This window comes from Copidosoma floridanum, unplaced genomic scaffold (assembly GCF_036245765.1).
Source record: "Copidosoma floridanum isolate Cflo_tuat_1 unplaced genomic scaffold, Cflo_Japanese_pri ptg000006l, whole genome shotgun sequence".
In the NCBI taxonomy this organism is placed as follows: Eukaryota; Metazoa; Arthropoda; class Insecta; order Hymenoptera; family Encyrtidae; genus Copidosoma; species Copidosoma floridanum.
In genome coordinates, this window is record NW_028321883.1 from 25,263,929 (window position 1) to 25,279,609 (window position 15,681).

A 15,681-nucleotide genomic window follows, 5' to 3' on the forward strand; every position below is an offset into this window, starting at 1 on the left:
TAGTCAACGTCTATATATTTAACTTATTTATTTAGGGCCATTAACCACCTGTTTAGGAAGAAAGGAAATGATAAAGATATTTTGGTACTTGGAATGTAGTATGAATAGGTGGATGAAACAATAGGTTATCTAATAGCAGTTTATACACAAAGACGACTATTATAACGTGATTCCACGCCAAATGTTTACCATTAACAACTATAGCTGTTGTGTGACTCGTGGCACCTGCTTGATTTGAAACTGTACAGGTGTACTCTCCGCTATGCTCTGCATTTACAGCTTCGATATCTAATGTACTTCTACGTTTGCTTGTAGATATCGCTATATCAGGTCTGACTTGTGTATCGATACGTTCTCCATTGAAGTACCACGAGAATTCTAAAGAATTATCCCCACGGGACACCGAACATATGGTTGACATTGACTCACCAGAGTTGACAGGACTATTATCATCACCGAATGAAAATGGCACGATTTGGGGCGCGACTGCCGATAAAAATACACAGAAAAAATTTTATGTCATTGTCAAGTAGCAAGACTATCCGGAGTGTTTTGTGTTCTCAGAGAAAGTTTAAAATTCAACACTTCAAGAGTCTAAAATAGCATAAATTTACAGCAAGGTTATTTAAATGGCATTATCACTGCTTCAATTTTCAGTTAATTATAGTGTGCTATTTAGAGAATGAACAATATGATTAACAATATTATTAAAACATCTAAATTTGAATAATTTTACTCAATGTATATCATGCTGTTTCATCTTTGTAGCCCTAATTTTATTTCAAAAGATTTGTTATAATCAAATCTCCTTAAAATCATTTCACTTTTTCCATGATTGGGCTTCGAGTTATTTAATTGTTATTAATATTTAATCAAGTTGCCTGTCATTATTATTAGCACATCGTATATCAAAACAATTTTATTGATCTACGTAGCTGTACTAAAGTTAGGAAAACGTGCCTACCTGTAAAGCAAATTAGAAAATTAATATTCAGGTAGTTTTTTTCTGAATACTTATCGAGGGACTGTTTACCTGTGTATAGTTTGAGGTAGCTTGTGTTGTCTACAGATCGAATAGTGTCAACTATCATTGGACTACTATTTGCCTTAATTAACTCTGAATTGTAATTTTGTAACTAATGCGCTCAGGAGAAATGATCATTGTTACGATAAACTTATTGCACTTGAGAATATTTTACGTTAGATACAAACAATTTAGCCGTTGTCTAATCAATTAAGGTAAAAGGAAAAGAAAGAGATAATCTGGTAAATGGAAGGAAAATTTGTGGCAAGAAAGAAGAGGTTGTCTAATAATAACTAATACACAAAGACGATTTATATTGTGATTCCTCGACACATATTTACCATTAACAACTATAGCTGTTGTATGACTCGTGGCACCTGCTTGATTTGACACTGTACAGGTGTACTCTCCGCTATGCTCTGCATTTACAGCTTCGATATCTAATGAGCTTCTGCGTTTGTGTATCGATATCGCTATATCGGGTCTATTTTCAGTATCAATACGTTCTCCATTGAAATACCACGAGAATTCTAAGGGATTATCCCCACGCGACACGGAGCACGTGGCCGACATCGACTCACCAGAGTTGACAGGACTGTCGTCATCACCGAATGAAAATGGCACGATTTGGGGCGCGACTGTTAGTAAATAAAGTTAAATACTTTTTAAAATTGTCAAAATGGCCATCATTGATTTGTTTTAGTAAAATTTCCTACAGGTCTATCTTAAAAAATTTGATCATCCAAATCCATCTGTCATATATAAAAAAACTGTTTGTTACACATGAATTGATATACTTGAATTGAGACTAAGAAAATACATTCCTATAAAGCCACAATAATTCTACATTATCTAATCGTATCTCAAGTATACATAGTTTCACGAAGATTTCAACTGAAACACATTATTTATTTCTTTTATTAATTAGAAGGCAATAAAGAGCGGCGTATAGATGTCAGCTTGAATTATTTATGCAAGAATAAATAAAGTTCTAGTTTTCCGCAGTAAGCATCTTTTGTTACGAAAAGACTTGTTTACAAGTAAGGCAATTAAATGAATATTCTGATTAGTGAGCTTTATATTTATCAATTGTCATCAGTATTTACATAAATAGCCTTCAATTTATCGTTATTATTAATATATTGTAAAATACCAATATTTTATTGGTGTATATAGCTATAGTAAATTTACAATAACGTGCCTTTTTATAAAGTAAATAAAAAAAACAAATTGTTAAGTTGTTTTTTTTTAACGATTTAACGTCATTATTTAAAAAATGTCTAACTCGTGTATACAGGATTGCTCATGTTATATATGTAATGAATAGTATTAAGTATCATTGCGCTGGTATTAACATTAATAAATTCTGAATCGTAAGTGAATTACTCGAAAGAATCTTTAGTCAAATATAAACTTATTAATTTAGGGCCATTATCCAATTGTTTAATAGGGAAGGAAAAGAAAGAGACGATGAGGTAATTGGAGGGTAAACTTGGTGGAAGAAAGAAGAGGTTGACTAATAGTAATGCACGAAAAGTTATACATTGTGATTCCTTGCCAAATGTTTACCATTAACAACTATAGCTGTTGTATGACTCGTGGCACCTGCTTGATTTGACACTGTACAGGTGTACTCTCCGCTATGCTCTGCATTTACAGCTTCGATATCTAATGCACTTCTGCGTTTGTGTATCGATATCGCTATATCGGGTCTATTTTCAGTATCAATACGTTCTCCGTTGAAATACCACGAAAATTCTAAGGGATTATCCCCACGCGACACGGAACAGGTGGCTGACATCGATTCTCCAGAGTTGACAGGACTATCGTCATCACCGAACGTAAATGGCACAATTTGGGGTGCAACTGTCGGTAAATAAAGTGGAAAAAACCTCACATGACATTGTCAAATACCACGGCTATCCGGAGTGACTTGTGTTTTCAACAGAAAGAAAGTTAAATATTGAAAGCTCTAGTTTTTTTATTTATTGAATTTAGGGCACGAGAAAGATTAATCTTTCTCTGCTTTAATTTGCACCCAACTGAAAGAACATTCAACGAACGAACACTATGCTTAATATTGTAATAAAAACTCTTCAATTGGAATATTTTTATTTAAATTTTGTTATATTGATTAATCTCTATTGTTCAAATATCTTTTTATCCACATTCATCTAGATATAGACAGCTGTCATATAAAAAAAAACTATGTATTACACGTCAGTACCTATACTAGAAAGGAGACTGAGAAAAACCCTCCTATAGAGCCCTACGTCATTTGATCGTATTGCTTATTCACTCACAGTATTTCACGGCTCTAAATCGGTACATAGGAATAAAAAAAAAATTGACATTTTTCTGGAGTAAGTATTTTTTGTTCCGTAAAAACTTATGCATAAGTAAAGCAATGGGCATTCCAATGAATGACCTTCGACTCATCAAATTGCCAGCTAATGAATTAATGCAGCTCTAGTGAAGTTACTATACAGAGTATAAAGTATGCTGATATTTTGAGAGTCAAAGCTGTTGTAGCTATTCATAGAAAAGCTCATTGTCGAATAAGTAAAACAGCACCGTGTAACAAGATAAGAAAACACCCAATCAAGTGAGGCAATCGATTTGTGTTCTGTGTCATTGATAACGATGCACATACATCATGTATTTAAGCAGTTACTTCCATACATTACACCTGGGCGAGTAATTGAAGATTGTGCCAAAGCTCATTGTTGTTACCAATATTGTTATGATTGTCAGTGCAAGCGAATCGAGTGAGCCCGATTTTGTTAGGTGATGAAAGAGAGAGTTATCGCGCGTGTACAAACATTGCGGACTGGAACATTTTATCTTAAGCACATGGCGTGCCGTGTAAGTTAACGAGCGCAGCAGCATGTAACGAAAATCTTTATCAAGACAATAACAAGAAGTGGTAAAATTTTGACGAAGGAGGGTGGTCACGTGAATCTCATGCTAGTTTATGCATGATCATAGTTTTAATAATCATCATTACCATTAACAGCGAGCACGGCACTGTGGCTCGCGCTACCGGCCTCATTGGACACCTTTCGGACGAGAAAGGAGCGAATCGACGCATTATACGTATGCAAACATGAGTAAAGGTGACATTAAAATATAAAAATTGAATTTTTTTTTGTTTTTTTTTTGTTAGATATAAGCTCAAGCGCTCTGGGTCGTTACCTCGCACGTATACGTTCCAGCGTGGTTAGCGCTGATCGCCTCGATCTCCAGTACGCTTCTGCGCTTGCTCCCCGTTATCGATAGATCCGGTCTCTCGCTAGCCGATAATGGTTCACCGTTGAAAAACCAGGAAAACTCCAATTTCGGATCCCCACGTGACACGGTACAAATGGTCGATATGGATTCCCAAGAGTTTACCGGGCCCTCGCCCAACGTGAACGGGACGATTTGTGGTGCGACTTGTGTGTTTTAGAGAGCAGGGAAAAAACGATTTTTAAGAGGTAACATTTCTTCCCTTGAGAGTTTCAGGTCATGACCTTCATCCTTGCTTAATTTTATAACTACCTGTCATTTATATACATCCCTACCATAGTACGCCTAATACATATGTGTGAATCGTATGAAAAACAAGTATTTTTACATTTAACTATTAGCGTGTAAATTGTGTAGTATAAGGAAAAACGTGTTTTTCTTTATTTTTTTTTAAATGTCCGTACCTATAGGTTTTACGCGAAGATACAACATTTGATTGTTAAAAGTGATAGATAATCGAAATCACCGAAGAGTTTCCAAGTATTGGGATGAAAAGGTTGGTGGTTTCAGTGAAAAGGGAAATGAAAAATGGCAACAAATAACACGGACAAGCTATACAATTGGGTCATCATTCGATCACTCAGAGGTACCATTGACGTTCAAGACAGCCGAGCGAGTCGTCGAGCCCGCGATATTTTCCGCTTGGCACGTGTACACCCCCGAATGGGCTGCTCCAACGGATTCGATGCTCAATTGTTTTCCACGTTTTCCAAGATTCGATATGACAAGGTCAGTGCGTTTTTCGTCAATCGGTTCGTTTTGGAACAGCCAATTGATGGTCATGGGCAGATCACCAGTCACGGCACATGTTACAGAAGCGATATCCGCGCCCGCGTTCAATGGATCGTCGCCAAAGGTGAAAGCAGCAATTTGCGGGGCAACTGTTGTTGCAAAAAATTATTTTATTTTCAATTTCGTACGAAACATACTATTTGTATACTCAGGTCCATCAACAAACTTATACGCGTGTATAAAGCTCTACTACGGGTCATACTTCATGTGTCCTATTATCTACGGCTTTTATTGAACAACTTCTGACTCTGAAGTAAATCCTAGTTCGGTCAAATATAGTTTCGTATACTAATAAAATTCGTGAATATTAAAATAGTTAATAAATAAATAACACCCATATTACAATGAATTATACCGACCAATAACTATCACTGTCATCATGCAGTCGTCGTTATTGGTATATACTCGTTTTAACAAGTCATATGTGATAGTCAAAATCTAAGGGCATAATCACTCTACTCTGCAGCAATTAGTGAAATACCGTCGAAATGTGAATTTGTGTTTACCTGGTGAGATAATTCTGCAACTGAAAAAAGGCAAAGTATAATCGTCAAAAGTATCGGATGAAGTGCACCAACAATCGATTCAAGCAGTTTTCCTGACAATCGGGTAATTTGATTTGGGTGAGATTATCAATTAGATTACAGGAATGTGGACGGTATGTTGTGTGAATAACACCAGCCATGTACGCACAATTAATTGCACGAACGTACCGTTGACCTTGAGCTCCGAAGAGTAACTCGCCGTTCCAGCTTTATTCGACGCGTGGCACGTGTACAAACCCGCGTGTCTCGCTGTCACGGACTCGATGCTAAGAACGCTATTTTTCTTATTCGTACTGGCCACTAGTACATCGTGAGTTTGCGCCACGTTATCCTTCAACAACACGTCGTTGAACGCCCACGATATTTCAATCGGGAGATCACCTTTTATTATCTATGTTTCGTGCACATGACGGATATAAGTGATTCTTCTGTGGAATTGTTAAGAAAATAAAACAAAAGAACTAAAAATAAAAATCCATGGATTACCGAGCAAGTCACCGACATCAGGTCGCCCCAATTGGCTGGCTCCTCGCCGAACGTGAAGGGCAATATTTGCGGCGCGACTGTTGGCAATATTTCTCATTTCACGTAACTCAATTAAATTTACAACAAAGAAAAATAGTATAAACTTGAATCATAAGTGGACTCGTTGGAACGGAGTTCATACCGATCGTGCTGTTTTGCCGTTTTTTGGGTTGGGTGGTTGTGCGGATCGACAACGTATTTGACACCGAACGGAAAAAGGGAACGAGCGTTTCAAGTGCACTCTACTGTTTTTCATTCGGAAGAGTCTCACTTGAGGACGTATAGCAGCGGTTGTTTGAGCTAAACGACAAAGGAGTCTCTGAGGGGGTTGGAGAGAGCGAGAGCGACAATCGAAGATTACAAGAGTTAACCAGGTCGAGTGCTAGTAGCGGCACCGGCACAATGGAACGTCAAATTGGCAAAACGACTCCGTGGCTTGATAACTGCGTTTGTTTAATCCCTACAGCAGCGGGCGAACAGGGAATCGTGTTTTTTTTGGAAGACTAGAGATAGACGGAGGTGTGGGTTGGGGGGGGGGATATGAAAGTAAAAAATAAAAAATTCGAGCACGAGCTCAAACAAAAACTACGAGAATAGCGAAGGAAAAGAGAGAGAGAGAGACGAGTAGGGGTGTCGAACCGTTGACCACGAGCGAGGTGGTGTACGAGCTGAGGCCAGCCGCGTTTTCGGCCGTGCACACGTAAGAGCCCGAGTGCTTGGCCGTTATGGAGGTGATCATGAGCATGCTGACCCGATCGGCGACCTTTTTCACCAGCACGCCCGAGGTGCCGCCGATCTCCTGGCCCGGATACGTCCAGCGTATCTTGAGCGGCAAGTCGCCCGACGGGACAATGCACTGCAGGTTGGCGAACTCGCCGGCTTTCATCGGCAACTTCGTGAACGAGAACGGCTGTATCGTCGGCAACTCTGTCGGGGTTGGGTTCATCACCGATATCGTTATTCCACTTTTTATCTGTCTGATGATTGGGGTACGTATGGGTATACAATAGCTAACGTGTGTTTTACTACGGAACATCATGTGATCGGTATGTAAAGCATTTTAGAATTGCAAAAACGTTGATTCGCCCATTACTTGAGTAACTTTGTGCCGATTCGTTTTAGTACTCGGGATTGGCGATTGAAACGTGTCCAATACCAAATTACAAATTTGGTATATGATTACAAGTTGGCACAAAATTAAAGGTAAACGGCGATTAACGTGCAATTAAATAAAAAGTTTATACAGTTATTTGCAACCCTGGTAAAATAATTGCGACGCGATAACCGTTGATTTGCGGCAAGCTTGCGTTAACTGCTGCGTTTCCTGCGCAAAGCAAATGAATGGATGTGCACCTATTGTAATTAAATGATCTGCACTGCAACACGAGGTTATTCATTTTTTCGTTATAAGGTCGATCGACGGTTACACCAGATTAAACATTAGTGGTGATTGACAAGAATCATGTGATGGTGGCATGTTATGCACGATAAATATTTCATGGGGAAAACATGGTTAAAAGCAGACAAGTGCAGATACACTCGAGATGAGCGTTATATGAGATGACTAATACGTCGCATTTGATTCGTTATCTGTGTCAAATGACTTGAAAGCGTAATTGTACGGATAAACCATTATGTGTGTCATGATTGTTCTATATGTGCGATTGACTGGTGGCAAAGCGTAAAACTATTGTAGAGCATCATATCGATCGAGGGTGATTTAAATGGACGTGTTTATGGTTTTCGATGATTTCCGTGGATCTAAGCCAATGTAAGTATATAGTTTGTGGCTGTGTTTTTTTGTTTTCTTTTTTTTTTTCAATTTGCGTGTGAATCGTCGTTATTAGCTTAAAATCCTAATTTGACAGTACATACAGGTGTAGAAACGACTCGTTTCCGCTGGCACCTCACATTCTCTTAATCCGCAATATGAAACCTAGCTCTCATCATGTCGTTCATAATTGCTAGACAAGACGGTGTGGTGGAAGAGACGAAAAAAAAAAAAAAAAATCATTTAATCAACAGCTGTCTCGTCGTACCTGAAAATTTATCATCTAAGAGTATCTTGCACGTGACTACGCATATCCAAGGTAGTCACTGTGCAAATTTTTCTTCTTCTATAAAGTACTATGTACTGATTTATACCTTGTTACTTATAATATACTTGTATACAGTAATCGTACGAATTTCATAAAAGTTTTCTTACGATGAAATAATTATGAATTACTTGAAAAAAAAAAATATATATATATATACATCAAAAACGGCAAGTTGAAAAAAAAAGAATTATCTCGAATATTGATCAAAGTTGAAAAAAATGAAATTCCACCTATTGTTCTTTATCGCGGTTAAACTGTAATCGAAGATAAAGGGACGAGGACAAAAGTCGAGACTCACCCATGACTTGAACCTCGAGGGTGCCCCGTGCGCTGTATCCTTGGGCGTTGCGAGCGACGCAGGTGTAAGTGGCCTGGTCGGTCATTCGCTCGACGTTCTCGATAATGAGGGTCCCGTTGGGGAAGACCTTCTGCTTGCGATTGATGGGTAGGACCCTGGTGTCCCGCTCCCAGACGATGCTCTCGATGGGGTGACCGGCCACGGGACAGGTGACCCGCAGCGTCTCCCCGGCCACTATGGCTTTCTTGTCCATGTGCCGGATGAACGGCAGCCCGTACACGTTAAGGCGCGCCGAGTGCTCGGCTGAGCCGACCTACGACAAAAAGACACACGGAGGCGAGTCACGTGGCAAGTTACAACTAGCCGCTAAATAACCGTACCTTGGAGGAAGCGATGCACTTGTAGAGGCCACCGTCGTTGGTGTGGATGCTCGAGATGTTGAGGTTTGACACCACGTCGCCGTTCACCGTCACGTACTGGCCGACTTGGAAGCGCTCGGTGTTGGACAACTTTTTCCCGTCCAGCTCCCAGGTGATTTCGGGCGTGGGGTTCCCACTGGCGATGCACTTCAGGAAGACGCTGGGCCCCGGCTGCAGGGTCTCCTCGTGGAAGGCCGAGCGTATCTGGGGTGGCTCGACTGGAAACGAAGTAACGCCAATCACGTACATTACGGCCACATTTGAAAAGTATAACGCTCCGAAGGTATTGTATGTACACTCACATCGTCCGCCAAGCTTGAGCTCGGCGCTGGCTTGGGCGCTCTCCTGGTCGTTGCGCACGAAGCACTGGTACATGCCCTTGTCGTCCTTCTTGACGCTCTCGATCCTAAGGACTTCCTCCTCGTGGCCGAGGGGCTTGCCGTCCTTGAGCCAAGAGATGGTCTTGATGGGGTTGCCCTTGACGTTGCAGGTGAAGGTGGCGGGCCTGCCAAAGTCGATGGTCTGGCTCCTGGGCTCGATCTCGGCCGAGAGGGGCGCGGTTACAGTGAGCACGGTCTCGACGCTCTCACCGCCCACCGAGTTGTTGACGACGCAGAGGTACTTGCCCGAGTCCTCGACTTGGGCCTCGAGGATGATCAGGGTGCCGCTCACTTGGCGCACGCGCTCGTTTAGCTGCACTGGCTGACGACGGGTCGTGCCGTCGATGAACTTGTACCATCTGCAAACACAATCGGGGCGGCGGTTAAGGACTGAACGTTTCGACCAGCTCGGGTATGTGTGTGACGCTCTACAACGCTCATCAATACCACTTTTTTTATATACCAGTTTACAATTAATTGTTCAAGCTTTTAGTAGTATTGGTTAGCGTGCGAGCGACAGAAATTATGCTTTGATCTTTTACTCAACCCGACGCGTTGAATAATGTTTGTAGTAGATTCACGGTTAAAGATCGTTATTTAACTTTGTCGAGCAAATGGTTGACACGTTTATTATAATGTGAAAATTCATACGTGAGTTTTCAAAACTATTTGAGTGATTGAAAATGTCAACAGGTATAATGTTACATTCAGTTTTTTTGGAATTTTAATTTTTTTTTTTTTTCGAATCAAAGAATAATTTCATTGCGAAAGTGTTTGATGAATTTTTTTTATTTATTCACATGGAGAAAATAAAATTCTGGATTTACTTTATTTCCGTGAGAAAACAATATATTGGTATAAATAAATAAATATCGGTAAAATAAGTAATATTTTCTCCATGTGAATAAATAAAAATTGTGTATTGTGTGTAAGAAAATATAGCAAAAATAAGCCATGACACCATCCACCTCGAGTGAACAAGGACTGTGAAACGGTTTCACAGAAAACCAATCGACACTGACTCATCGGTTGTTTATTGAACTAGAAACTTTTTATTAAATTAAGCTCAATTTTTTTTAAACTTCAACTCGTCAAAATTATACTACGTTACTTTACCTTATTTTATTATATTTTTTTCAAGACAAAAAAGAAAATGTTAAAATGATACATGCCTACTTATTTATCTTTTACGATTACGTTACACATTTTTATAAATTTTTTAATTCATATCTTGTTCTCAAAGGCTACTAAAATATTAATTTATTGGATAATATTTCTACCGATCAAAAAATTAAGAAATCAATTCGAGTTTCACACTTCAATGCTTAATTACCACGATTGTCTATTTTTCTGGATGTTATCGAAAAGAGATTGGATTTTCGGCCAAAAAAAAAAAAAAAAAAAAATTGGTTAGATTCCATTTGTCCGACAATTTCGTCATTGCACTTGGAAAAACCCAACATGTTCGAACATACCTTGTGATCGGCACGGGCGAACCTTGTACGGCGCAACTCACGGCTACGGTATTAAAAATAGGCACCTCAACTATTTTCCAGCCCTCATAACGTTCTCCTGCGTATCGCGGAGCAACGTTACTAGCAGGATCTGCAACGACGAGAACCAACTGACTCGTCTTATACCCTCATCGCGGTTATTACATTTTTTTTTTTTTCTTTTTCGAAAGTGCGTCTCAAAAATATCCCAAGCATCGCTAGTCTTCTGTATGTTTCAATGAGAAAGAAAAAAAGAAAAAAAAAGAAAAAAACCTTCTCTAATCAATTTTGGAACAAAAAAGAAGAAATTCCATTTAATATGACATAAATCCTATCCTCGGTAAAAATGACTCACAAACACGTGCGATTTTAAGGCCCCACAGCCAACACTAAAATTCAGCTGCTAATGAAGATGACATCTACATAAATCAAAATTGTTGTTTAGCGACGTAAAAGCATCTAAATGCAAAAAGGGACGATCGCACACCGAACTGATGAACGCATGTGGCCAAAAACTCGTACGTTGACTTCTAGAAAGTATATCTGCCAAAACTCGGCTCCAAAGCGGTCAAGAAAAAAGAAAGCGAATCCAGTGGATTGCGGTGACGATCGTGCAGTACCTTTGGATGGGCACCGGCGAGCCCTGGACCGCGCACATCAGGGCCACGATACTAGTTTGCTTGACGCTCAGCAGACGGCCACCCTCGTAGCGCTCGCCGGCGATTCGAGGCGCCACGTTACTGTTTGGCTCTACGTGTTTTTGTGCATCAATGAGGGAACCACAACAACGAAAATTCACATTTAATGGGGGAAAAAAAAAAAAAAAAAAAAAATTTAACATGATCGACCCAGTATACCTGAATGCAGGAGACGGGAAACCCTGCACGGGACAAAGCAAACCGACCGTATTGCCGGCCCCTACCGATCTCTTCATGCCGTTGAAATCCTTGTCCTTGACATTGGGCGGCATTCCCGTTCTGGGCTCTGACAAATGTTTTTCCTATTGCAATTTGCTCTCTAACTATAATTAATGCTGGGAACGGGTACTCGCAGTGCGATTGTCCCCACTAACGAGAAATTTAACAAGAAAGCCTTTTTTTACGCCAATCACGAGATGCACGGCTCTTTCTCACCTGTAGAGCGGGGGAGGACTGGACTGCGCTTCGCACAACATCGTTATCATTTGTCCGAACGCTTTCGTCACCTCGCCCAGCTTCGACCTCGGCGGTAAACGCGGAGGGCTGCCGCCCAGTGGTTCTATACATACATCACGTAAGGAGCGAAATTCAATGTATACGCCAGAAGCTTATTTATTCAAAAAAAAGGTGCCGTTCTAAATGCTGGGAGTGGGTTTTTTTGGTGTGCTCATTAGAACATTGTGGTCGAAAGTAAATGTCGGCGAACCTATAAAGCGGTGCCGGGCTGGACTGGGCTTCGCAGAGCAAAGCCACCCGAGTCCCGATCGGCCTAATGATTCCGTCGAATTTCGATCTGGGCGGTAAACGAGGCGGACTACTGCCAAGCGGCTCTAAAAAACATAAGTCAACGTGACGTTTTGACGATTTTTGTACCCGCCACGTAGGAATCGTGTGGCCTCGGCTTTGTTGTATTACCTGAAAACTGGGATCGGGTTAGCCTGGGCTTGGCATAACAACGCCACCGTCGTCGTCATTTTTATCGAGAGAACCGTTATTTTAGCCGTCGGTGGAACCTTTGGCGCCGCACCGTTAACTGGTTCTGGGAATATTATTTTTCAGTTAACCCAATATATGTCAACGCCCACTTTTTGATTGTGTTTTTATTTACGCCGATATCTGCGTAGTTGGAAATTTTTCTTTCTCAAAAAAAAAAAAAAAAAAAAACTACCTGAAATGTGGAACTGGATGTCCTTGAGCTTGGCAAAGCATTACTACTTGAGACTTAATCGAACTCGTAAGAACATCATATTTCTGCGTCGATGCCACTCTAGGTTTTGCGCCGTTCACTGGTTCTATGTAGGATATTTCAAAGAAAATAATCACGTGCCAGGCGATTGTGCGAATGCATGTGGCTTTCTTATTACTAATTTCTTTTTTTTCTCGAGTGGTAGATTGAAAAAAAAAAAAAAAAAAAAACTTCCCCGATCGAGGCAAAAAAAGGAAGTTACCTGAACATTGGGACAGGAAAGCCCTGAGCGGGACAAAGCAGTGTTAATGATTCGTTAATCGACCGCAAAAATGAATTACTACGAGAATCCGTCGGAAAGTTTGGCGCCTTTACTCCCATAGGTTCTAAAAAAAAATTATTTACCTCCTGATTCCTATACATCCATCGGGTCATGATAGTTGTAATTGTTATTTTGTGTATAAACGAAACTTTCTCGATCGAAATTTCGAGACAGTTAAATTTACCTGAACATTGGGACAGGATAGCCCTGAGCGGGACATACCAGTGTCAAGGATTCGTTAATCGACCGCGAAATCGAGTTAATACGAGAATCCGTTGGAAAGTTTGGCGCCTTTACTCCCAAAGGTTCTAGAAAAAATTATTTACTTCCTTCAACTGATTTCTATACACCTACCTATCAGATGATAACTATTTTAATTATAATAAAAACGAGATCACCAATTTACAGAGAGCAAAAAAAAAAATTAAACTCCATGTGCAATCTCACTTAAACGTTCTACCTGAAAGCTGGAACTGGATGTCCTTGTGCGTGACACGGTATTTCGAAGGCTTGGGAATTTTTTATTTGCATCCATCTTTTCGTATCCCCCGTAACTGACGGCGATTTACTACCAACAGGTTCTTTACAAGAATCACATACGCACACAAACGAATTAGCAACAATGACGACTAATTAAACATGTGTTAGTGGTTTAATTAAATCGTTTTCCCGTAAAAACGTGGCAATTCGACCATATAGTCCTCGTGATTGATGGTAAGTACACGTATTTTCCATCGCGCCACGTTTACCTGAATGTCGGAACAGGATAAGCCTGTCCTGGGCACAGAATCACGATATCATTGTTAGTTCGTCTTTCCATGAGGCTTCCTTTTTCGCCGATAACAGAGGGCGCTCTACTTTGAAGGGGCTCTGCCAAACAACGAGGTGAAAACAACGCGTGCAAAGAGAAAAAATTATAGTACAGATAAATACCAAAAGTTTTGGACAATTTACCTAAATACGGGGATAGGGTGACCCTGGGCGGAACACAGTAAGGTTATGTTGCTCTGGGCTTTTTTCATCATCCAGCCGCCTCTAAGATCGCCCACCAGAGCGGGAGCCTTGCTTCCCACGGGTTCTGATATCATTGCATTGTTCACGCGCGATGCACGTACACAAAGTGTATGTATAAATAGGTAAAATAAATAAAGCACTTTGAGCGGGAGAATGACCGCTTTACCTGAAAGATGGCACGGGAAACCCTTGGGCTGGACATAGTAGCGTTATTGGGTGTTTGGATCGCTTATCGTACCAGGCTAGTTTCGCGTCGTTCGAAAACTTTGGTGCTTTAGTCGCCACCGGTTCTATCATCGCATTATTAAGCACAAGTTTCGGCTTCGTTAGAACAAACAACAACATCGTAACGAGTATACCTGTAGCTAGGGACTGGGAACCCTTGAGCGGGACAAGTCAAGGTGATGTCGCGGCCAGCAACCTTGACGTACCAAGCGAGTACGGCATCGTTGGAGAATTTGGGCGGTTTTGTCGATACTGGTTCTATCGAGATTCATCGGGATATGGGATGTTATGTGGTCAGTATGTATATATATTTTTTTTCAATACTTAATTTCGTTGTTACCTGTAGCTCGGGACAGGAAACCCTTGAGCTAAGCAGAACAAGGTTATGTCGGAGCCTGAAGATTTGTCGTACCACGATTTTTTTGCATCATTCAAAAATTTCGGTGCCTTTGTAGCGACTGGCTCTAAGTTACGCAAAGAACGCTCGTATTAAAGTATTTATTTTCAAAGACAACCCTCGCGGGACAAGGCTACCCCAGAGAACAAAGCGTTTATCAATTGATCTTTAATATGTGCAATATTTTTGGAAAAGCTAAATGAATCCTTTGTAATCACCTAGTACGAGGAGCGGGATGCCCTTGAAGAGGACACATCATGTCCGTCGAAACGCCTACCGATGCGTCTACGAATTCGACTTTTCGATTGGTAGCTAATTTTGGCTTAGTGTGGGAGGATGGCTCTGTATGAAAAAAGGAAAAGAAAAAGCTCCTTGAAATTTAGGCATTGCAAAGAGTTTTATGAACAAACCGTGTTGCTGGAACGGGGAATCCCTGTGCCGGACACACCAGAGACACCACGGACGTACTGGCAATCGGCATGATAACCTTTATATCAGAACTCGACAATTTTGGCTTGACACTGGATGCTGGTTCTATCGCAGGAATATACATCGTATGACAAGATAATTTTAACTACCTAGCTGGAGCAGAAGTGACACTCTGAGAGCACTTTTTCACCACTTTGGGTGATGATGGTCTTTAGGCCAGTAGGAATGAAATTTCAAAAAACCGATTTTAATGTAAATGATTCATTTTCAAATTACCTGAAAGAAGGTACCGGAAAACCTTGGACTGGACAGATCAAGGTCGAGGGCTGTCCGAACTGATTGGTGGGGTTGGTGGATTTTACGTCTAAGGTTGTTATTTTGGGCCTTGTACTCGAAACTGGCTCTGTATTTCGATCATTCCACGAAACAGTTAATAAAAATACCGAATATATATTCATTTCAAAACCTGAATACGTGGGACAAAACACAACCACCACTATCGAGTATGTACGAGCATATGGAGGAGAACAACTCAGTTGTACAATTG

General features: G+C 40.6%; 1 protein-coding gene across 1 annotated transcript in view; it reads right to left on the reverse strand.

Annotated features, from left to right (window-relative positions):
- Window positions 1-15,681, reverse strand: part of Dscam1 (Down syndrome cell adhesion molecule 1) — a 54,679-nt gene that overhangs the window by 24,006 nt on the left and 14,992 nt on the right. The window contains exons 7-10 of the mRNA XM_089598871.1: window positions 11,484-11,613; window positions 9,293-9,729; window positions 8,952-9,208; window positions 8,572-8,884 (exon numbers count right to left, since the gene is read on the reverse strand). Coding sequence (XP_089454997.1) covers window positions 8,572-8,884; window positions 8,952-9,208; window positions 9,293-9,729; window positions 11,484-11,613 — 1,137 coding nt within the window. The remainder of the gene's footprint in view (window positions 1-8,571; window positions 8,885-8,951; window positions 9,209-9,292; window positions 9,730-11,483; window positions 11,614-15,681) is intronic.